General features: G+C 37.2%; 1 protein-coding gene across 1 annotated transcript in view; it reads right to left on the bottom strand.

Annotated features, from left to right (window-relative positions):
- Cntln (centlein) overlaps positions 1-24,223 on the bottom strand; it is a 259,628-nt gene that overhangs the window by 71,549 nt on the left and 163,856 nt on the right. The window contains exons 14-16 of the mRNA XM_026782102.1: positions 15,532-15,632; positions 9,597-9,688; positions 5,747-6,279 (exon numbers count right to left, since the gene is read on the bottom strand). Of these exons, the coding sequence (XP_026637903.1) occupies positions 5,747-6,279; positions 9,597-9,688; positions 15,532-15,632 (726 nt within the window). The remainder of the gene's footprint in view (positions 1-5,746; positions 6,280-9,596; positions 9,689-15,531; positions 15,633-24,223) is intronic.

The raw sequence follows: 24,223 nt of genomic DNA, 5'->3' as shown, positions 1-24,223 counted from the left end.
AAAAAAAATCTTTGAGTGAATCACAGTGTGTTTTAAGAAAATATGTAGAGAAGAAAAAGAATATAGACAAGAGTACAGATAGTCATAGATTAAGAAAATAAAGAGAATAAAATATTAAAAAGTAATAAAGTAAATAAAAATCCATGCAAAGTTGGAAAATACACATAGAGTCTGGATTATGTATATTATTGCATTGTTTTCAAATTTTTGACTGTTAATGAGCTCACTTCATAGAGACATTTGATTGATTCTGGGGGCGGCTAAGTTAAACCAACATAAAGGTATCTTGACTTCAAAATTTGGGTCTAAGGATATATTGCTTTGAAAAGAGGTTCTGCTTTTGTTTCCATAGAAGACAAGAACCTGTGAATTCCTTCATGGTTAATGAGGTTTTATGGAACAAAACCTGAAAGGTCTCTGTGAACCCTAAAAATACTTCACCTATCAGCAGGAAGCAGTTTGGAGAAAACAACACCCAAATTCCCAAAATGATTGTTTATAAATGCTTGTTTTCATTTAAAAGGGATATGATTTAGAAATGAATAATTTACAGTGGTATGAACTTTGGTCTATTGATACGAATTTGGTCAATTGGTTAGTCTGTGTATATGTATTTCTGCTCATTTACGGTATTATGTTTATGCAGTTCATTTAAAAATGTAATGTATAATTAAGAAATATATATTAATAAATAGTCATTTATAATAGTCAAACTTGTAGTCATGTTAGGTTTTCTAGATGTACAGAGATATATTTCAGATGGATAGGTATTCTTCAAACATTTCAAAGACCTACAGAATCTGGCATTTAAAATATTCCAGTAACAGACTTTTCTCGACAATGAGGTATGCCTGCTTCTTGCAGAACCATTTACTTCAGAGAGGTTGATGGGTATTGAAGAAACTTGTTACAGAATTTGCTTTCAATGTGACAAGGCAAGTCATTTGGACAGGAAACTGCTCTTGCCTGAACTGCTTGATGGTATGCTGTATGAACTGAACACACAGGACCCATAGATTCAGGACTTGCTTACAGTTCAGAAACTGAGGCAGGGACCATGGTAGCAGGCAGGCAGCAGGCAACATGGTGCTGGAGCAGTAGCTGCAAGATTACATGTAGAGTCTACAACCACAAGGTGGGGGGTATGAGAAGGCTAACTGAGAATCTAACGGGCTTTTGAAACCTCAAATGTCCACTCTCACTGACACACTGCCTTCAACAAGGCCACACTGTCACCTTATCCCTCCTGCTGTCTCCTCATTGATCTTTTTATACTCCCCAAATAGTCTCCTTTCTGCCTTCTTTATTCCATATAGTCTTGCTTTTAGTTTCATCTGGCACACACAACATGTATGTGAATATATAAACAATAATTTATATATAAATATACATGACACATGAAATAAAACATTTTGCCTTTCCCCCATTACCCTCTCCTTTACCCTTCTCCCTGTCTATAAACCTCTTCATTGCCCCTCATATTCCCTATTATACTTTCATGTCAGAGGGACTTTTACATTTCAATCCTTATTCCACATGTTAGGAAAGAGTCCTTGCCTTTCTGAGTCTGGTGATGACCATCTCCTTTTCTTCTCTCATGATTACTGAATGAACCAGTGGTGATTAGTTCATGCTGTCAACTTTATACAACCTGGAGTCACTTGGGAAGAGGGAACCTCAACTGAAAAACTGCCTCCATCAGACTGGCCCGCTGTTTTGTCTGTGAGATATTTTCTTGATTATGGAGGGGGAAGGGCCCAAGTCATTAAGGACATTCACACCTGTAGGCAGGTGGACCCTAGACAGCTATAAGACAGCTGGCTAAACATGAGTCAGTGAGAAAGCTGAGGCCACAGTGCTCTTTGGTCTCTGCTTCAGTTCTTGGAAGTTCTTGCTGTGATATCCTTCAACACTGGGCTGTGACCAGAGGATCAATAATATAACCCCTTTTTTTCCTGAAGCTGCTTTTGGTCAGAGTGTTTTATCATGCAAAATCAACAAGAATAAACATAATCTTATAAACTGTGAGAAATAAATAACAGGTGATGATTATATAATGTTATTGTATACTACATACATGTGACTAAGTTCTATTTTTCTTAGTATCCAAATAATTTTCTTACATTATATGTCTCAGGGTTTCTACTGTGAGATAAAATACTGTGATCAAAAGCAACTTTGGAAAAAGGGATTTCTGTCATCTTACTGCTCTCAAGTCACATTTCTTTGTTGAGAGAAATTAGCACAGGAACCTGACAGGAACTGAAGCAGAGGCTATGGAGGAATACTCCCCACGGTTTGCTCAACCTGCTTTTTTATATATCCTGGAACCATGTGCCCAAGTGTGGCACTGCCCTCAGTAAGTTGGCTACATCAATCTTTAATCAACACAATGCCCTATTAATCAACATAATACCCTACAAAACGGACATGCCTACCAGCAATCTGACAGAAGCATTTCTTCAACCAAGGTTCTTCCTGGTAACTCTACCCTGTGTCAAGGTGAAAAAATCTAAGTACCACACTACAGAAAACAAGAAGAAATAGACTCTTTTGAACATCTGTGACGTTCCAGTGCATGATTTCTAACGTCTGAGAAGTCTTTGAAGCTAACTGATTTCTGAGACTGTTCTGCCAAGCAGGAAGTGTAACAACATCACTGGGCCAAAATGAGTTACATTGCTGAACAACTTAGATGATATTCTTTTTTTCTTTTTCTTTTTGTTTTATTGATTTTTATTGACCTCTACATTTTTCTCTGTTCCCCTCCCTGCTTCTCCCCTGCCCTCTTCAACCTTCTCCCAAGGTCCCCATGCTCCTAATTTACTTAGGAGATCTTGTCTTTTTTCTACTTCCCATGTAGATTAGATCTATGTAAGTCTCTCTTAGCAAAGAAAACCAGTCTACAAACCACAATCCCAGAGAACTTAGACAATAATGAGGACACTAGATGATATTCTTATATTTAAAAATTTAGTGATATTTCTTCAAAATATATGACTTTATGAACATGCATTGATATGATGAAATTGAAATTGAATATATTACCTAACTTTTATGTTTTTATCAATATATGTAGACTCAGATATAAATAAGCTATAGTAATATATTATGAAAAGTACAGGGGTATTATATTGTTGAGGTACAGATTTCAGTTGACATGAGTATTCCTCAAAGATATGGATAAATATTTAGTGGATTTTTCAGTTGGGTACTATTTTGTTTACAACTGCTTCTGAGAGTAGGGAAAAAGAAGTTGGGAAAAGTTAAAAGAAAGAGAAAATACAGATTTGATCCTCTGGCTTTGCCCTCATAAATATTTTTTATTTTTTAAAATCTCTCCTCTCTTTCTCCTTCCCTCTCTCACTCCCTTCCCTTCCTTCCTTCCCCCCTCCCTCCCTCCCTTCTTCCCTCCCTCCATCTCTCTCTATGTGTATGTACACATGTGTGCACGAATGCCATAGTACATGTGTAATAATCAGAGTCCAGGTCTTAGGAGTTGGGTCTCTCCTTCTATCACAATAGTCCTAAGAATCAAAATCATCTCATCAGGCTTGTTATGGACATTACCCAGGGTGCTATCTCACTTGCCCTACAAACATGCCTCTTTAGTTTCTTTATCTGTCTAAAGACTAGGAACTTCATTTTGTAATCATTTAAAATGTTTCCCAAACTTACCAGCACATTGGAACCAGTTAACAATCTTCAAATAAAACTGATGCTTCTACTTCACCTCAAAAATTATAGTAACATTGGTTTGGAATACTTGAACTTGGAATTTTTATAGGACCTCTTTGTTAATATGTAAATAGTTGCTCAGGCTCAGAAAACAATTCTGCAAACTATACCATTTTGCAATTCAAAGAACTTTGATATAAAAAACATTAGAACACCCAAGAAACAGGCTCAGAGACAAGGCTTCCTTCACCTTTCTTTTCTGTCTATTGCTCTTTATCTTTTCCCAAGTAATGACAAACATTAGTTCACATGTGGTGGTTTCAGTGAGAAATGTCCCTCATACTATTGGATTGGTGTCACTGTTTGGTGAGGTGTCAGTGGCTTTCTCCTTTCTGGAGTAAGTTATGTCACTATGGGTGGACTTTGAGAGTTGGAACCTCACTCACTCTCTGATATGTACTTGAAGTTCAAGATGAAATCTGTTTCCTGTTCCTGCTGTCATGCATGCCTGCTGTCAGCTGGCACGCTGTACCCACCATTATGGATTCCAATGCTCTGGAAGCATAAACAAAATTAAACTATTTCTTCTACAAGTTGCTTTGATTATGGTATTTTATCAAGTGATAGAAAAGTAGTTAATACAGACCCTTTCCTCCAAAGCAAAGCACAAAATATATATATACCCTGTCATGACATCGGCTCATCTACCATGGTCAGAAAGAGAAGACCCCCCAGTCCATAAAGGACCCACTCTGACCAGGAAAAAGGCTTAGAACACCCTGAAGAGAATGACATCATTGGATCTCTCCCTCTTGGCCCTTTGCTCTTATTTTGGACATTATATAGTTATACTTCTTTTTATCTACACGTCTATATAACTGTCCATTTCTCGTGGAAGCTAAGCATAAAAATGGACACTTTTCTCCAATTCTTTAGGCTTTCATTCATGTCCCACTGTCATGTAAAACTTTGAAAAATAAATGACCTATTTTTCTCTAATATGTCTCCTGTTACAGGAAAGTAAGCCATGATACTTAAGGGGGTGAGGAAGGTATCGCCTCCCCTACCTGACCCCCACAGAAGTTCCCACTATGTTTTAAGGTCATTTTCATTTCTATGTTTATAGCAAAAAATATATATCCCTAGTCATCCCATATCTAAAATAGAATACTGCAGAAGAGATTAGAGAAAACAAAACAAAACTAGAGAAAATAAATAGAGAAGGTATATACTATTATGAAACAAGGCAAAAATTTTAAAGCCATGGTGAAGTGGACAAATTGTTAGTAACTCTAACAGGGAACTTTTGCACAGGTCTAAGTAAGATGTGCTGTCATTCCTTTGCCTCTGTGCTTCAAATGAATACATGAGTGTACAGCCTGGTGTAAGACCATGAAATGTACAGACTTCTAGTACTCGCTTCTTGATATTCAATGGGGCTAAACGACTCAAGAATACAAATCTGTGCAACTCTTAAGTAAATTTGAACTTCCATCCAGTTAAAGTTTGTACAATGACTTTCCATAATACACACATGAAATAATTAGTGAAGATGGTTCTTAATTTAAAGGCTGTTAAACAGCTTGTAGACATCTGGTAACAAGCTGAAATGGGTCATTCAAAATTTATTTAACTAAATTAAGGGGGAAAAATGTTTCTCCTCCCAGGTTGGCATGTCACAAGATAACTAAACCGACTTAGTAGGCTTGCTTGGGAATCCTTAGCTGTCAGTGGTGAATATGCAAAGGGCCAGCAAATTAAATCAACCTGCCAAACTGTCAATTTCAAGCCTCATGACTGCAGGAAAATAGCATCACTGGAAGAAATCAAGCATTGCCTTCTTTTGGGTTTCCTGGCACCTATTCAAATACTCATGCAGTTGTGGCTAATTTTGCATGCAAATTTCAGTCAATAAGCTCAGAACAAGACCTCCCAAGATATTTCAAAGGCTCTGACAGTATTTTTTCTGAATACCAAATCGACAGTAGTTGAAATTCAATCTCAATTTGTCAGTGCTTTACATATGCACACTGTCCCCACCACAGAGCTAAGTTAATGAGAGCCTTACCTGCCTTCACTCACATCCTCCCAGCCATCCTTGCTGAGGTTCTCAACGTGGCTCATAACCTTGATGGAGTGATTGAGAAGCGTGTGGTGGCGACCCACAGAGATCTTTTTCTTGGCAGCTTTAAATTTCACCTTGGTAGTGGTTGTCTTGCAGGCACACGGCCCGGCTCTCACCTCTCTGGCGGCCATCTCAGATTTAGCTTTGTCAGTGGGATGGTGGCACTTCTCGCCTGGACTCACTGCCTCTTCACTGTCGTTTCTCAAAGCCTTGGCCTCTGCCACTTGTCTCCTCAGGGTAGCGACTTCTCTCTCCAGCTCAGTGATTTTGACTTGAAGTTCACCTTTGTCATTTTCTACATCTTTACTCACCTTCAGTAGGTGCTCCAGCTCCTTTTCTCTCACTTCAGAATCTTCTTGATAGTGTTTTAAATGGGATTTCAGGAAATCATTTTCTTTCTTTAATTTTTTATTCACCTCTTTTAATTTTCTTGACTTTTGCTCAAAAGATTTTAGCCGATTTTCCAACTCAATGACCTAAGCAAGAAGGATTAATTTATTCCTTTAAAATTTAAGAGCGTAATCTACTTTATTTCTAATTATCATCTCTAACTGAGAAAGAAAGTTACATTTAGTACAAGGACAAAATGAGTTTAAAGCACTTAATTCCTAAATAATTCTAAGGTGATGTAGATGAATACATTCAGAAATGCAATAATGCATCTGTTGAACAAAGGACAGATGGCAAAAGAATTTAAAATCCTATGCAAAGTGATACAGAACTAAGGATGTCAATGAGCTGCAGAGTTCTCTAAGAGTGTAGGTGCTTTCGTTATATGGTCTCACTGTGAGAAGAAATATTTTCAGAAAATCAACTGTTTATAGAAATAGCCTAAAACAGGTTCATGGAGAAACTATTGGTAAATACTTGAGAAACACATTAAAAAGTGATGACAAAATAAATAACCTGAAACAGTTTAATTTCTAAATTAGAAGTATCTTTTTAACTCTCATGGCATGCTTATTTCACAAAATAAAATCTTTTTCCAAAAAATAATGTTCAACAATCTAAAATGATAAGAATTTGAAGGTTGTTTATAAGTAAAACATTTCCATTTATTTCAATGAATATTGCTCCTGTTGTAGGATACAGTGATGATCAAATACAACGATGGCCCTATGTTTCGGCAGTCACTGGAAAGACATACACTTGCACTTCTTAAAGTAATGCATGATAGGATATAAACACTGTAGGTCTAAAGACCAAGGACAAAATTATTATTACTGTTACAAAAGGAAGTTTGTAAAAAAGGAATTTAGAACTTGTAAAATGACAAGAGTTGTTATTTGAAACATAATATTTAACTATTTTTCAAAATAATTTTTTAAGTGTAATTGAAACAGAAACTCCAAAACGGCTTTTGCAAAGAATCACTGATTCTTCATTTGAGCCCACAAGACAACTAAAAGCAGAAGAGCCGGACATCTATGTATTTGTTTTAAATTTGTGTGCTGGCTCAAGAAACACATGGTTATTGTCTCTAATCTTACCTATCGAATCATCTAGAATTCCACAAAGAGCCATAAGGTCAGATACCTCTGCACCTCCAAATGAGAATAGCTATCCATGAGGCCAAAAAGCTGCATTCTCAGGGAGCAACAGATTAACACTATAACACTTTATTGGACCACCCTGATGATGGCTCTGAGCTGACATAAAAATGGGCAGATCACACCTTGCCCAAGACTGCTCAATTCACACCTCTGTTTTAAACTAAACCTAGAGCTCCTGTCAGTCCATGTATTATGAACCCCAGTGGAAAGCTGGCCCTGAAGCCCTTTATTGTTCCTTTCAGTGATGTGTCTTTGGGGCTGGTCAGAGAGCTCAGTCAGTAAAGTACCCAACTCCAGTACAAAGTTCTGAGCTTGATCCCCAGAACTTACATACAAAAGCCAGTGTGTTCTAGAGCTGGGGAGGCCAGGACAGGTAGACTCCTGCATCTCACAGACCAGCTAGCCAAGGCTACTTGACAGGTGAGTGAATTATTCCAGACCAGAAAAAAAAAAAAGAAAAGAAAAGAAAAGAAAAGAAACGGTGGTTTGTGCCTGAGGTGGTCTCAGATCTCCACAAGTATGCATATGCACACACCACACCATACACATAGGAATATACACACGCAAGAAGTAAATTCAGATGTGTTTGATGTTGGAAGCTCCTGAACCTAGCTACTCAGGACATAAAGGACAGAATGCTGCAAGGCCAAGGCCAGCCTGGGCTACAGAATGAGTTCAAACCCAGCCTGTGCAGTTCAACCTTGAAACCATTACATTGAACCTGATAATGTATTTTGTAAGAAGAAATATATTAAGACAAATGCTACAATTTGAAAGCAGCATTTACTATCAGTGATAGTAGTGCTGTATTGTGACTACATGTTGACATAGACTGTCCTATTAAAACACAGAAAACCATACTAAATATACATAAACTCTATATATACTTTTTAAAAATAAAGATATGCATATATGGCTGGACAAATAGATTGTTGGTAAGTTACTTGCCTAGGATGCATAAAACCCCTACATAAATCTAATTATAAAGCTAATATGAAAAAGTAAGAAATTAATTTGCTAATTGGATTCAAATTCAATGAAAATCATTACTGTTTTTTTTTTTCTGGGCCTAAATGTATTTCTGGACCCATAATGTTAGTTGTCAGTTGTAGAGGGTAGAAAGAAGTCAGAGTTTCCGTAGGCTTTCCCTTCTAGAGGACTAGTTATATACCATGAATCTATACAAACAAAATTATACGGAACAGTGAGGAAAATACTATCTTGAAACAAAGCTGATGCATTAATACAAAGTGTAAAGTATCCCAGATGATGGTACATTGAGGGCATTCACCTTCCTTCAGGATGAATGAATGTTAGCCTGTCTCAGTCTCTTCCCTATTATGTTCACCTGGTACGTGTCATTCTGTAGCAGTGAGGTGACATCCTTTGTTACAAGACAGTGGCAAGGCTAGGAAAAGTCGCTATAAGTCTATCCACAGGTATAGGAAATAAAGGCAGTAAAGTGAAATTGCTTATATATGTTTGCATTTTCAGTTTTGCTTATGAAATGATGCTTTAGTGATACCAAAGACTAATCCAGAGTAGCTAGGTAACAGTTAGAGAGCCCATTACTGAGGAGCTAGGAAACAGTCAGAGAGCCCATTACTAAAAGATAAATCTTAAATAATATGGCTAGTAAATGTTTTTGAACCTGACAATACATTTCGTAAAAAGAAATAAGTTAATATGAATACTAAAATTTGAAAGCAGTATTTTACTATCAATGAGACTACTGCTATATTGTGTCAATAGGCTGACCTGGACTGTCCTACATAATACAGAAAACTACACTAAATCATAGCGTAATTTTTGACAATAAGTCACACATATTTAAATTATGAAGACATTGCCATTTTACTCTGGCAGAGCTATGAATAGGAACAGCAATCTGTGCCTGTTGCAGATCAGGGGCTTCTGACCCACTTGTAACTTGAACTGCTCACTTATAACTAAGAGGCACATATACTCTAAATTTTGTTAACTTTTCTTCTTTTCATTTCTCCTCTCCATCTATAAAAATATTTTTAATCTATGTCCAAGGAAGCACAAATGTTTACCCATTTATTTTTCTAACATTGATTTTGTTAACCCATTTTGGCAAGCCAATGATTTTGAATTATGAATTTAAATCAAGGATTCACACAAGGTTTAAGTTCATGAGCCCTCGTTTTAAAATATAATCCTTTATGGTAAAATTCAGATTTAACTTGCTCAGCTCAATATCTTAAAGATTGGACTACCTTCTGTAATGTCTGCTCCGGTATTGCTTTCTCATTCTTCTCTGGAGCACTCTTCCTGACCCCAGCATCTTCATGGTGTCTAAAGAGTTGTTCTGGAAGCAAACGAATAATATATTAGGGTATATCATATATTGCTGAGACACTGTACTATCATTTTAAGAGGAAAGGTTTTGTGGTTTTTCAATTATGAATAATCTAGTCTACTCTCCTGCCAAGTATTTGACCAGAACAAAATGGTGACCTCTCTTAAGGGCTTTTTTTTTGGTCACATAATTACATATCTTTATAGTGTCACAGTTTTTTCCTGCAGTGTTAAGATTTTCAAAGGTACAATAGATCTGCAGGCTAACAATGCGATACTTTCATTCCCATGTTCATGCTTTTGTAGACTATTCTGCCTTTACCTTAAAAGCAGAATTCATTGACGTTTTATCTACAGCGACTACCAGTTTTGTTCTGCTGATCCTGTTCCCTGCCATGAGGATCAGAGTGATCACTGAACAAAGCAAACGGTAATGGAATTAGAGACTGAAACCATAACAGTGCATGAACCTTTCCTTCCACGAAAAGACTGTGCACGGGCAGGTTAGCCATAAAAGCCTCAAAGCTAGAGGAGCTGCAGCTTCACTTCCTAAGAAGTGGGTGAAGTTGTTTGACAAATCACTCCTGCACAGGCTGACAACTAACCACCACAGCTTCTCGGTGCAACCAAAACTGTAAGCAAGTTACCAAATTCAGGGAAACATTGTCACATTTTTCATTAATATTAAAATTCATTGAAACCTATAACTAACTATTTTATTTACAGATAAGTTAAAGGGATGAAGTTACCATCTTTTAGTGAATTCCTTAACTGTCTCTTAAGTATAATGTTGCTAAAGAACAAAGCAGGGATCAGAAAAGTGTATGACGCTAAGAGAGTATGCATCTGTGCCAGCTTGCTTTTGCTTTAAAGTCAGCTTGACTGCTGTAGGTCAGTGTAAACTTTGATTTATCAACAAAGGAAGAGAAAACAATATTATTCTCTGTAGAGTAGAAATCCTCCTGATAAAAACAGCGACTAACAAGTTTGTTAGAGTGAATTAGGCATTTCTTTTGTCTTTGAAACATGACATACTCAATTAAAACTTCTGTGCTCATGAAATAAATAGAACACTGTCCTAAGAATAATAAAAGCTAGAATAGGTAGAATTTGCCTCTTGGGGAACATGTACCTTTACCTTGATAATACTCTATCAGCTCCCAAGCTTCTTTTTCTAGTCCCCTAACACCATGGTGCTGAATTCATTTACAGCACTCTTCAGCAATATAGAAATAATATGCAAATATAATTCATCTGCTCTAGTCATTTAAATATCTCCTATAGCTCTGAGTGAAATGTTTGTCCTTAAAACTAAGATAATAGTAAAATATTCACATACATAGAGTACTAATGACATCTATATATTGCTAATAAAATTAACACTGAAGAATGATTTTTTAAAAAATTTCCTTGCTGTATATTTTGTCCTAGGTATCTGCAAGAAATGCTGGACAGACTAGCTGAACATGTGCACTTGTGAGTGTCGCTAGGTTAGCATGTGCACCTGTGTGTGTCGCTAGTTGAGCATGTGCACCTGTAGGTGTCGCTAGGTTAGCATGTGCACCTGTGGGTGTCGCTAGCTGAGCATGTGCACCTGTGGGTGTCACAAGCTGAACATGTGCACCTGTGGGTGTCGCTAGCTGAGCATGTGCACCTGTGGGTGTCGCTAGCTGAGCATGTGCACCTGTGGGTGTCACAAGCTGAACATGTGCACCTCTGGGTGTCGCTAGCTGAGCATGTGCACCTGTGGGTGTCGCTAGCTGAGCATATGCACCTGTAGGTGTCACAAGCTGAACATGTGCACCTGTGGGTGTTGCTAGTTGAGCATGTGCACCTGTGGGTGTCACAAGCTGAACATGTGCACCTGTGGGTGTCGCTAGGTGAGCATGTGCACCTGTAGGTGTTGCAAGGTGAGTATGTGCACCTGTGGGTGTCGCTAGCTGAGTATGTGCACCTCTGGGTATCACTAGCTGAGCATGTGCACCTGTGGCTGTCACTAGGTGAGCATGTGCACCTGTGGCTGTCACCCCGAAAGATTTTTCTGGCCTATATAGCTTCTATAAGTATACTGAAACAGCTAGGCTCAGACTATGGAGTGAAACAAGGAATATACTCTTTGCCACCTCAGTTCAAACATCTCAGGATGTGCAGACGTAGGCAAGAGGGCCTCGCTAAGAAAATGACATTTTTTTCTCTCTCTTTCTCTTTCTCTCTCTTGACAAGTGTGCTTTATTCTACAAGACTTATATGGTTTAAATGCTTTAACTTTTACTAGCATTAAAATTCTTCTGGGTTTTGTTCCTTCTTTCTTAGAAATTTTTCTTTTTCTGTTTTTAAACATTAACTTTTTAAATAATTTGTTAAAATTAGTTTGATTTTATTTTTGTTTCATTTCCTTTTAATCTTCTTGGTTTACCATGGTGGTAAAGGGATTTTCTCCCACTTTCTTGGAGTCTAAGTGCACTGAAATAAATAGGAATTTGTAGGGGAAAATGCATACCACACAGACTATGAAAATTGCAGAAGTGCCAGATGGTCCAGGCTGCAGTATCCTCAGCAATAGGAAAAGTGAGATGGAGCAAGGAATTGAAGACCTTTTTTTAGGGGTAGAAAATGACCGTTAGGGAAACTGAGTGAGTCTGATGGACAGACCATGCCAGGAACAGAGGCGAACACAGAAACTGCAGTAGCATTGAAGGTTATCTTTCCATGTCCAAGACTCATCAGAACAGGTATCTTTAAAGAGAATTGTCAAATACCTTTAAGCCTGCTTTTCTATGAGTTAATCCTGGGTTACTGGGATTTTAGAGAGGGATCAAAGTCACATAAGGTAATCTGCACAGCTTCCTGAGCCTGATAGCAACATACAAAGGAAGGTCAGAAATGACCAGGTTCTAAGGAGGCTGAAAGACTCCCCAGTTTCCCCTATTTCAAATTACTCAGCATAGCTGGGGTACAGGGTGTTTGGGACTCAGGGGTTGGGGAAGAAAGATTCTGAATTCCAGGTCATCCTGGACTGCACAGAAAGATTCTGTCCCATGTCAAAGTGTCATTAGTTTGGGTTATTAGTTTCCAAGCCCCAACATTCCATTGGATAATTAATCTAAATGATTCTGCAACTTTTTACTGTTATCTTATTATTCTTTTATATTTTCAATTTAATTATAGTAACATTATTTTTAAAACCTATCATATTTTTGTGATTTTTTTCCATTTTAACATTTAACAAAACAAACATAAAAAATAGTTTCATGTTTGTTTTAACAATTAAATTATTTTTTATAAATTGTGAACATAATTTACCATTATAATTTGATTTCCACTAGTTTTATTTGAAATACTTAATAGCAAAACACAACTCCAATCATCCTAAATTAGGGCTATCATTTTACAAAATTAATTTGCTTTTAAATATAAATATAGTCATTTAGCATTCAATAGGTTGTATTTTACATTATTTAATGACATAATACATTTTATTTCTCCCAAATGCAAAAGAGAATATGGAAAAGTGTTAGTGCAAACTACATTGAGCCAAATGAAACAACCTTACTCTTGAATTGACATGCCAATTTTTGCACTATCCTAAGGATATCAATGGCTAATATTAAAACTTACTTACTTCTTCTATTCTTTGGATTTTTATTGATAAATGATAACTATGTTTTACTGATTATATTTCTTGATCTGTGTTTCAATTTAAAACAAACAAAAATACTACAAAAATATAATTTAGTAGAAAATAACTAATTGCATTCATTTTAGTAACTGAAGACATATTTTTCTGTGATTTCAATTCATTACGTACTAATTCTGTATGATACATTTTAGTGCACATAACATTTCTTCATTTTAGTTTGTGTATAGGATAAATAATTCAGCTCAATCAGATTGAACATGATAGTTTTATCTTGCCTGTATACTTATTCTCAATGTCGCAGATACTTCTTTCAAATCAAATTATTCATTAAATGGCTCTTCCACTATTTTTGATTGCTCCTTTGAATATATTTCTTAATTATACCACATTACTTTATTTTTTCTCCTTTTCTTTTTCTAGTTGAGAAGATCCTTCTCTTATACAATGCATCAACCATAGCTTTCCCTCCTCCACTTTTCTTAGTTCCCCTCCACCTCCCTTCCCCCATCCACCAGCCTCTATTTCCTCTTCAGAAAAGAGTAGGCCTTCAAGAGACAGCAGTCAATCAGCACAAAAATAGATACAGCAAGACAGGACAAAATAAGAACTTGTGGGAGTAGCCAAGCAGTTTTTCTGATTTTTAAAAAGTTCTCCTTTAGGTATATATACTCAGCATAGTCCCTTCATAAATCCTCCCTGTTGTTGCTGCTTTCTGCTTCTGTCAATCCCTTTAGCCCCCAGATGGTTTTATTTCTATCTACACGTCACAAACACACATATATAAAATACAGAGCCACAAATTAATAAGAACATGATATTGCCTAAGGCAGGCCTAATTTACTTAATGTTATCTCATTTTTCCTATGTTCCTGAAAAGAGCATAGCTTTATTCTTAAGGCTGGAAAAATCCATTGTGCACATATACCACATTTGTCCACCAATCCTCTGATGTTGGATACTTAGATTGGTTCCATAACTCAGCTACTGTACACAATGCTACAATAAGCACCAATATGCAAGAAACCAATGTGCAATGTAAGATATTGATTTGGAATTGTTAACTCACAAGTTTTTCCTTTTCTTCTTAATTTGGTTCTTTCTGATTGCTTGAATGTTTATCTATGTATGTTTTTGTTTTCAAAACAATATAGTTACTTTTAACAATAAAACAAGAAGACTATTCAGGGTCCCAATTGTTAAGAAAGAAGTGGGAATATGTTTCAATCGAAGAGAGAGAAAAGTTCCTGGCAAGAGAAGAAAACTGAAAACAAAAAACCATGTCTCAGAAGCCAATGAAGGGGTAAACTCATATTTTGGTGAAAACTAAACGTATAAAGTAGAAATGTTAAATCTGGCTTTGGTAAATCACTAACACCATACTTAAGACTGAGTCAGTAATAACAACTGGGAAAAAGCTAAACAAAGAATTCATTGAAAACAATCACTAGGTGTCCTGACAGCAGCTGAGTGGCAGAAGCTGAAGGAATCTTATATTAGCCTGATTTGCTTCTTCTACTAAGATACTGAAGTTGCACAGTAAATATAATTGTCTTCACTTTTACCATAGGAACAACTTACATTGGTAACATGGCACATCCCCTATCATGAGACAAGTGGTCACAGTGGTCACACACTTAATGAATGAACAAAGCTTCCCTCTAGGTTTAGGACTGTGGTCCCAAAACGCTAGAAAGAACTAAGTACCTTCAAAATCTTGTAATAGCAAAAGAAAACATGAATGAATCACTGTTAAATCAATGATAAAATTGTGAGCAAGTCTAACAAGGAAATTTTAATGAATGAACAATAAAAATAGTCAATTTTTGTTATTTCTATAATTATCAAACATGACTTCACAATTTTATCTTAAGAGAAAGAGAGAGAGGCCAGAAGGGTCATGGTCCTAGAGGCAGTGTTCTCCCTCCTAGACAAGGGTTCCGGGGTTGCACTCAGCTCACAGCCTGTGCAGCAACAGCTTTACCAGCTCAGCCATCTCCCAAATCCCACGGAAAAGTTGTAAGAAATTGTGAGCCTGTTCGAAGTGAGATATTTAGGAGTTCACTGTATTTGATTTTCTCATGAAACATAAAAATTCAGTGTGTTATAAATAAATAACATGGTGCAAAAATGGAGAAACTAAGTAATATCCTTAAATTGAAACAAAAACTAGAGAATTTAATAATGCTAAAGATTTATTTTAATTAAAAACTTACCTTCTCTTTTCTCTGCCATGCACCTACTTAATTCTTGTATTGTTGTTTTATCAATAGACATATGTACTTTAAGCTCATCCAATTCATCTTGAAGATTCATCCTATGAAAAATTCAAATAATTAATAATTACATAAAATGTGTAAGTTAAGGAAGCTTATAGTAAAATAATCAGCAAAGACAATGGAAGAGTAGAAAACATTAAGATAAAATCAAAAATATAGTAATTACATGTATTCAATTACATTTTTCAGCATACAAATAGATTTTTATGAGGGTATCTTTTATTATGTACTATGAACTTCAATGAACTTCATTACAATAAACATACCTATGTGTGTGTGTGCACACATGTGTGTGTGTGTATACATGTGTGCATGTGTGTTGGAAGACTGACCCTGTGTGTAGCCTAAGATGGCCTTAAAGTCAAAATTTTGCCTTGGCCTCTTGTGTTCTGGGATTATAGGCATATGTCATCATAATCAGCTAAAGAACTCCTATGTGTATGTAGGGTGTGTGTAGGGGGGTCTAAGTATGTATAGGGCAAAAAATGAAGAACAGAGACAAGAGGGAGAAAAGTGCCGAGGAAAGGAGAGAGGGTAATTGGACTGCAGTAGTTTGAATGTAATTGGCTCCCATAATCCCATAGACAGTGGCACTATTAGGAGGTGTGACTTTGTTGTAGCGAATATGGAATTGTTGGAGGAAGTGTGTCACTGTAGGGATGGGCTTTGAGGTTTCTTATGCTCAGGATACTACTCAGTGTCTCTGTAGATTTCCTGCTGCCTTCCTGGCAAGATGTAGCCAGCAACCGTATATGCCTGTATGCTGTTACATTTCTCTCCATGAACCGCTAAAAGTGCCTCAATTAAATATATATTGTTTTGGAAGAGTTTCCGTAGTCATGGTGTATCATCATAGCAATAAACACCCAAACTAAGGCAGAAGTTGGTACCAGGAGTGGAGTATTACTGTGATAGGCCTGATCATGTTTTTGTTTGGAGTGAGATGGACTTTGGGAGTTTGAGTTAAGAAAGCAGTAGAGGGGCTGGAGAGATGGCTCAACAGTTAAGAGCATTGCCTGCTCTTACAAAGGTCCTGAGTTCAATTCCCAGCAGCCACATGGTGGCTCACAACCATCTGTAATGGGGTCTGGTGCCCTCTTCTGGTCTGAAGGCATACACACAGACAGAATATTGTATAAATAATAAATAATAAATAAATATTTTAAAAAAAGCAGTAGAATGCTTTAAGCACTGCTTAATGAAACATACTAGTAGGAGCATGGAAGATAATGGTGCTGATAATTATTTGAAATGTCAGGAGCTGGCCCAAGAGTTTTCAGAGATGAGTTTCACTATGTTGCCTAGAAATCATTTTTGTGATATTTTAGTGAAAGAAGTGGCTCTGCCTTTTGCCTCTGTCTGAAGAGTCTGCCCGAGGCTAAAGTGAAGAGTTTCAGATTAATTCTGTTGGCAGAAGAATTCTCAAAGCAGCCAAGTTTAGACTCTGTCTTGTAAATATTCGTGGTAACTCTAATGAAGATTTATAATAAAAGGAGCAAGCTGAGCAAGGAAAAATATTTGAAGACAAAAAGGACACCATACAGTGGAACTGAGATAAATGCTCTGTTCAAGGAGATAAAAGGATTAAATAATGGAATAAAAAGAATCGTGACCTCAGGCAATGGTGGCACACACCTTTAATCTTAACACTCCAGAGGCAGGTAGAGGCAGACAGATCTCTGTGAGTTCAAGTCCAGCCTGGTCTGCAAGCTAGTTTCATATCAGCCAAGTTTAAGCAGTGAAAGACAGAAAGCTGGTGGGCTTTGGTTTCACAGTTAAGGACAGAAGAAAAGAATTAAGATCCTGTGATTCTTGTTTGCTGTAGCTGTAGAATCAACTGGGATTAACAGAATACTGGAACAACTAAAGCAAAATTTTGCTTTGATACGATAACTGATGTTGATTGGCTGAAGCTAAGAAATTAGCAGTGACTAAGAAGAGACTAGTATCACTGAGGTGAAATCTTCTGGAAGGTGTTTCCTGAGAGCACAGAGAAGTTACATTCCAGAGGTGGCCAAGGCTGCACCTCAAGCTGGAGAGAGGACTTTGTAATGTGCCACCCAGGTGGTACCGGTTTCGAAGGCATGAAGAGGTCACAGAGAATAGCTGAGGTTTGACATTGTGAGAGGCTAGGAAAGGCCATTGGTGAAGGTGCAGCCTCAGTGGCAGCTGAAGGCCCAGGACTGAAGGGCTTATGAAAAGAATTTGAGGCTTGGCACCTTGAGGAGAGCCTATGATAGGCTATTGGTGAAAGAGCAGTCTAATTGCAGCAGAAGACCCCAGTGTTTTGGAAACGGCAGTACCATGGAATGACCAAGAACACCAGTAGAAGTGGAGTGGAGCCTGCCAGAGCCTAAAAAGTGAGTTGTGTATACTGAAGTGGCCAGAGCCAGAGAAGGAACCCAAGCTCTTTGGAGGAGTCGAAAAGATTGTAAATAGATCCCCGATATTGGATGGTTGAAATTCTGTAATTAACCAAGAAGTTAGAGATGCCAGAGTTGCGTGATACCTGCCAAGAAGAGCTGCTAACAGGTAGTGGAACAAGCCCAAGAGAAAGAAGTGTGTTGCAGTCAACAAAGCTAACTAGAGATGTGGGGAATGTTTTGACATCAGACACAGAAATGCAGAGCTTAGAGTTTGCTCAATTGGTTTTCGACCTTGCTTTCGTTCAGCATTTCCTCATTGTGCTCCTTCCCTGAATTTTGGAATGGTAACGTATATCCTGTGCCATTCTATGTTAAAAGTATACGATCTGCTTTTTGATTTTAATTTTTTTTTAAACAGGTGATTTTAGTTAAATGATTGCCATGTGTCTCAGAAGTAACTTTGAACTTTTAAACATTGTTGAGACTGTGATAAATTATGGGGATTTTTGAAAGTGGACTAAATGCATTATGCATTCTGATATTGTTGCAAGCTTATGGGGGACAGAAAGTGGAATGTGGATTTTTGGCCCCCATAATCTCATAGGGAATGGCTCTATTAGGAGGCATGACTTTGTTGGAGGAAGTGTGTCACTGTGGGGGTGAGTTTTGAAGTTTCATAAACTGAGGATACATCAGTGTCTCAGTCAACTTCCTGTTGCCTTCTGGGCAAGATAAAGCCATGGTACCATTCCATGTCTGCCTGCATGTTGCCATGCTCCCTGTCATGAACATTTTAAACTGTAAGCCATCACCTCAATTAAACGTTTTCTTTTTAAGAGTTGTTGTGGTCATGGTATCTCTTCATAGCAATAACAACCCAAACTAAAACAAGGACTTATGTGACTTGAACTTGCAAAGGAAGTTAGGGCAAAGGAGAGGTGGAAGGGTCCAACAGGTGATAAGAGTAGAATGAGGAGAAAGGAACCAGGATCAATAAAGACAATTTATGTTTGAAAATATCATAATGAAAGCTAATACTTTGCATGCTAGTTACATTTTTAAATATCATGTATCAGGGGCAAGGGAGATATCTTAGTCTGTACAGTGTTTGCTGTACAATCAAGAGGATCTGAGTTCTATTACTCATACCCATGTAAGGAGTGTAAAAAGCTGTGAACTGTTATGTGTGCTTGTAACCCTTGTGCTGGGGAGGCGGCAACATGAAGATCCCTGGGGCTCACTGGCCCATCAGCCTAGTCCCAGAAAGTCCTGTCTCTATAGTAAGTCAGGGCGATGCAAGGAAAAAAAAACATGGTGCAAGATTTGCCCTGGAGATTATGAGAGAATCTGCTATAAGTCAAACTCAGAACTGATGCCTCCAAAGGCATTATTAAGAGAAAGTCACATAAGAATACCATCACATAGTATCAAAAAAAGATAATAATCCCAACAAAACATAATTCTCAACACAGAAGTATGAGGGATAAAAGGAAGAAAACACCAACAGTTAACTGAAATAAGAATGGCTGCACAGGATCTGAAAGAGGCAGGAAAGAAGTCAGGGAGGGGATGAAAAGCTCTCAGGGTCAGACGAAAACTTTGCAGTGCCAGCAACAGATCAGGTCAAACAGAAGAGAAAAAAAGAGAGATTGAAGACAGATCTTTTGAGTTGTTACTGTCAGAAAGAACAAAAGAGAAATAAAAAATTCTTGAAGAGAAAATACAAAAACTTGAGACACCCTTAAAATGTAAATATTCAGATCATTGGCATCCCAGAGGGAGAATTACAGGTTGGGGCCACTATGAAAAGGATAATAGCATAAAACTTTCCAAATTTTGTGGAAGACAATGGACACCCTAGTATAACAACAACTTCAAATACACATGACCATAGATACCATGGCATATTATAGTTAAGTTGTTAAAGTACAGGACAAAGAAGGGCACATGACAATCTGCAAGAGGGTAACAAATAAAGGCAAATACATTAGATTAATGGTAGATTCCTCAGAAAAAATTCCAAACACCAGGAGGACATGGAGTCATGTATTTCGGGTTCCAAAAGAAAATAATTGCAACAAAAATTGTTGTACCCAACAAGGTTTTGCTTCACAGTGAAAGGAGAAATAAGGACCTTCCAGAAAAAGGAAAAACCAAGGGAACTGATGACCACTAGATCAGAATTATAAAAGATGCTCCAAGGAATCGTATACCCAGATGAGAAAAAATTCTATAAATACCACCATTAAGAGCATGAATAACCTTTCCATGCCGGAGCCCACCCAGCATAACCCCAAGCACCCAAATGACCCCTCCTCTCCTTGTCACCTTATCCCAGCCTACTGTTATGGCTGAAGTATCCTCTTCCATCAGAGGCCAGGACAGCATCCTGAAACGTAATTAAGTTCCTGCCCAGCCACCAGTGCTTGCCTAGCATAACTCTAGTTCTCCCTCTTCTCTTCATCACCATGTTCTGGTCTACATCTCTGCAGATGTGCCCCATCAGAAGACAGGCCAAACTCCTGAAAACCAGAGATAAGACCAGCATTCTGGGCCTCAAAGACCAGGCCAACTCCTTGGTAACCAGGCAAAAGCCTCCTACCCCACCAGAAGTCAGGCCAGCACTCTGAACCCAGAGGACCGCTTGCTATCCAGATCAGAGGCAATGCATATTGCCAGAACTTCAGCACCCAACTTAGGCAGAAACATCCTGCCTGACCAGAGGTCATCTAGATCACTAGAAGTCTAGCCTCTAAAGCAGGTAGAGACCATCTACTCAATCTGAGGTCATGGCAGTCAGAAGACCAGAGAGAAAACAGAAACCAAAGAAGAAAACACCCATCCAACAAAGGCAAATCCAGAAATTAGCACCTAGATCTATAATCACTCCAAACCCAGATGTCTAAACATCAGTGTAAGAACACAATCAACAATAATGAAAGCAATATATCACGACCAAAACACAGTCATCCTATTACATCAAGCTCTAGATAATCCAACACAGCTGAAGCACAAGAAAATGACCTTAAAACCAACTTCATGAAGATGATAGAGGTCCTTAAAGAGGAAATGAATAAATCACTTGAAGAAACTAAAGAAAAGACAATAAAAATAAAAAATCAATAATTCTCTCAAACAATGGAAAGAAAACAAGAAAAGCAAACAAACATTTGATGAAAATGAATAAAGCTGTTCAAGTCCTGAAAATGGAAATAAAAACAATAAAAAAACAGAAACTAAGGGAATTCTGGAGATGGAAAATCAAGGTAAGCAATCAGGAGCTGCAGATGCAAGCACTGCCATCAGACTACAATATACAGAAGACAGAATCTCAGGCACTGGAGACATGGGAGAGGATATATCACTGATAGATATATCAGTGAAGAAAAGTGTTAAACCTAAAAAATTCCTGACACAAAACATCCAGGAAATTTGGGACACTATGAAAAGACCAAACCAAAAAATATTAGGAATAAAAGAAAGAAAAGATTCCCAACTCAAAGGCACAAATTTTTTTTTTTAAATTATAGAAGAAAAATTTCCTAACCTAAAGAAGGTACAAGAAACTTACAAAACACCAAATAGATTAGACCAGAAAGGAAAGAGCCTTCACTACATAATAGTCAAAATACTAAACATACAAAAAACAAAAAAGATTATTAAAATCTGTAAGAGAAAATGGCCAAATAACATGTGAAGGCAGACATATTAGAATTACAGCCAATTTCTCAGTGGAGACTCTAAAAGCCAGAGGGGCCTGCACAGATGTGCTACAGACTGTAGGAGACCACAGATTCCAGCCCAGACTACTGAACCCAGCAATATTTTCATTCACCATAGATGTAGAAAACACGATATTCAAGATAAAGTCAAAATTAAAAAATATCTATCAAAATCCACTCCTACAGAATATAACAAAAAACCCTCCAATCCAAGGAAGTTAATTACATCCACAAAACACAGGCAATAAATAATCTTATACCAGCATAACCAAAAGAAGGAAAACACCCTGACATGCACACACTACCACAATTAACAACTACAACAAAATAACAAGAGTTAACAATCTTTGGTAATTGATATCTCTCAGTATCAAAGGACTCAATTCCCCAATAAAAAGACACAGACTAACAGAATGGATCCAAAAACAAGATCAATCCATCTGCTGAATACAAGAAACATACTTCAACATCAAAGACAGACATTACCAGACAGAGTAAAGAATTAGAAATAAGAAGTAAGATGGACTAGCTATTCTAATATCTAACAAAATAGACTTCTAACCAAAATTAATCAAGAGACAGGGAAGGATACTTCATACTAATAAAAGGAAAACCTACCAGCATTATATCTCAATTATCAATATATATGATCCAAACACAAGGGCACTATGTTCGTAAAAGAAACACTACTAAACTTTAAATCACACATTGATGTTCATACACTGATAATGGAGACTTCACTATCCCACTCTATCAAAAGACTGATCATCTAGACAAAAACTAAACAGAAATAGTGGAGCTAACAGAAGTTATGACTCAGATGGTCCTAACAGATATCTATAGAACATTTCACTCCAACACAAATGAACACATTTTCTTCTCAGTACCTCATGGAATTATTCTCCAAAATTGACCACATACTTGGTCAGAAAGCAAGTCTAAAGAGATAGAAGAAAATTGAAATACCTCCCCTTGTGGTAGTTTGAATGTAATTGACCCTCATAGGGAGTGGCACTATTAGGAAGTATGACTTTGTTGGAGTAGGTATGGCCTTGTTAGAGGAAGTGTGTAACTGTGGGGGTAGGCTTTGAAGTTTGCTGTGCTCAGGATACTGCCCAGTCTGTTAGTTTACTTCCTGTTGCCTGAAAGGTTTAGGACTCTCAATTACTCCTTCAGTACTGTATCTGCCTGCATGGTGTCATGTTTCTCACCACGATGACAATGGACTGAACCTCTGAAATTGGAAGTTGCTGCCACAATTAAATGTTTTCTGTTATAAGAGTTGCCATGGTCATGGTAGCTCTTCACAGAAATAAAAACCCTAACTAAGACACCACTGTATCTTATAGATCACCACAGATTAAAGCTGGATTTCAATAAAAAGAGAAACAACAGAAAGTCTAGAAATGCATGGAAACTAAATAATTCTCTACTGAATACCACTGAGTCAAGGAAGAAGTAAAGAAAAAAGTTAAAGACTCCCTAGATTCAATGAAAGCAAATGCACAACATACCCAACTTTATGGGACATAATGAAAGTGGTGCTAAGAGGAACATTCACAGCATTCACAGCACTAAGTACCTGCATAAGGAATTGGAGAGATCTCATACTATAGACTTAACAGTACACCTGAAAGCTCTAGAACAAAAAAGTAAACACACCCAAGAGGAGTAGACAGAAGAAGATGATCAAACTGAGGGCTGAAATCAGTAAAATAAAAACAAAGAGAATAATACAAAGAACCAATGAAACAAAAAGTCAGTTCTTTGAGAAAATCAACAATATAGACAAACCTTCATCCAAATTAACCAAGACAGAGATAGCATATCCAAGTTAACAAAATCAGAAATAAAAGGAGACAGAACAACAGACATTGAGGAAAACCAAAGAATCCTGAGGTTATACTTCAAAAACCAATACTATACAAAATTGAAAAATCTAAAGGAAATAGACAAATTTCTTGTTAAATACCAATTATCAAAATTAATCAAGATCAGATAAACAATTCAAATATACCTATAACCCCTAAGGAAATAAAAAAAGCCCAGGGCCAGATGGTTTTAGCACAGAATTTTACAAGATCTTCAGAGAAGAGCTAAAACCAATACTCTTCAAATTATCCCAAAAAAAATAGAAACAGAATGAACACTGCCAAGTTATTTATATAAGGCTATAGTTATCCTGATACCCAAACCATACAAAGACACAACAAAGAAAGAGAGTACAGACCCTCATGAACATAGATTCAAAAGCATTCAATAACATACTGGCAAACCAAATCAAAGAACACATCAAAAAGACCATCCACCGTGATCAAGTGGACTTCATACCAGAAAGGCAGGAATGGGTCAAAATATGAAAATCTGTCACGAAATCCACAATGTAAACATACTGAAGCAAAAAAAAAAAAAATACATGTGATTATCTCATTGTATGTTGAAAAGTCTTTGATAAAGTCCAATATCCTTTTTGACAAAATTCTTAGAGAGATAGGGATACAAGGAACATACCTAAACATAATAAGAACAATATACAGAAGC

The sequence above is a fragment of the Microtus ochrogaster genome, chromosome 10 (genome assembly GCF_000317375.1).
Source record: "Microtus ochrogaster isolate Prairie Vole_2 chromosome 10, MicOch1.0, whole genome shotgun sequence".
NCBI classification, from domain to species: domain Eukaryota; kingdom Metazoa; phylum Chordata; class Mammalia; order Rodentia; family Cricetidae; genus Microtus; species Microtus ochrogaster.
This window is presented reverse-complemented; position numbering and strand designations above follow the sequence as displayed.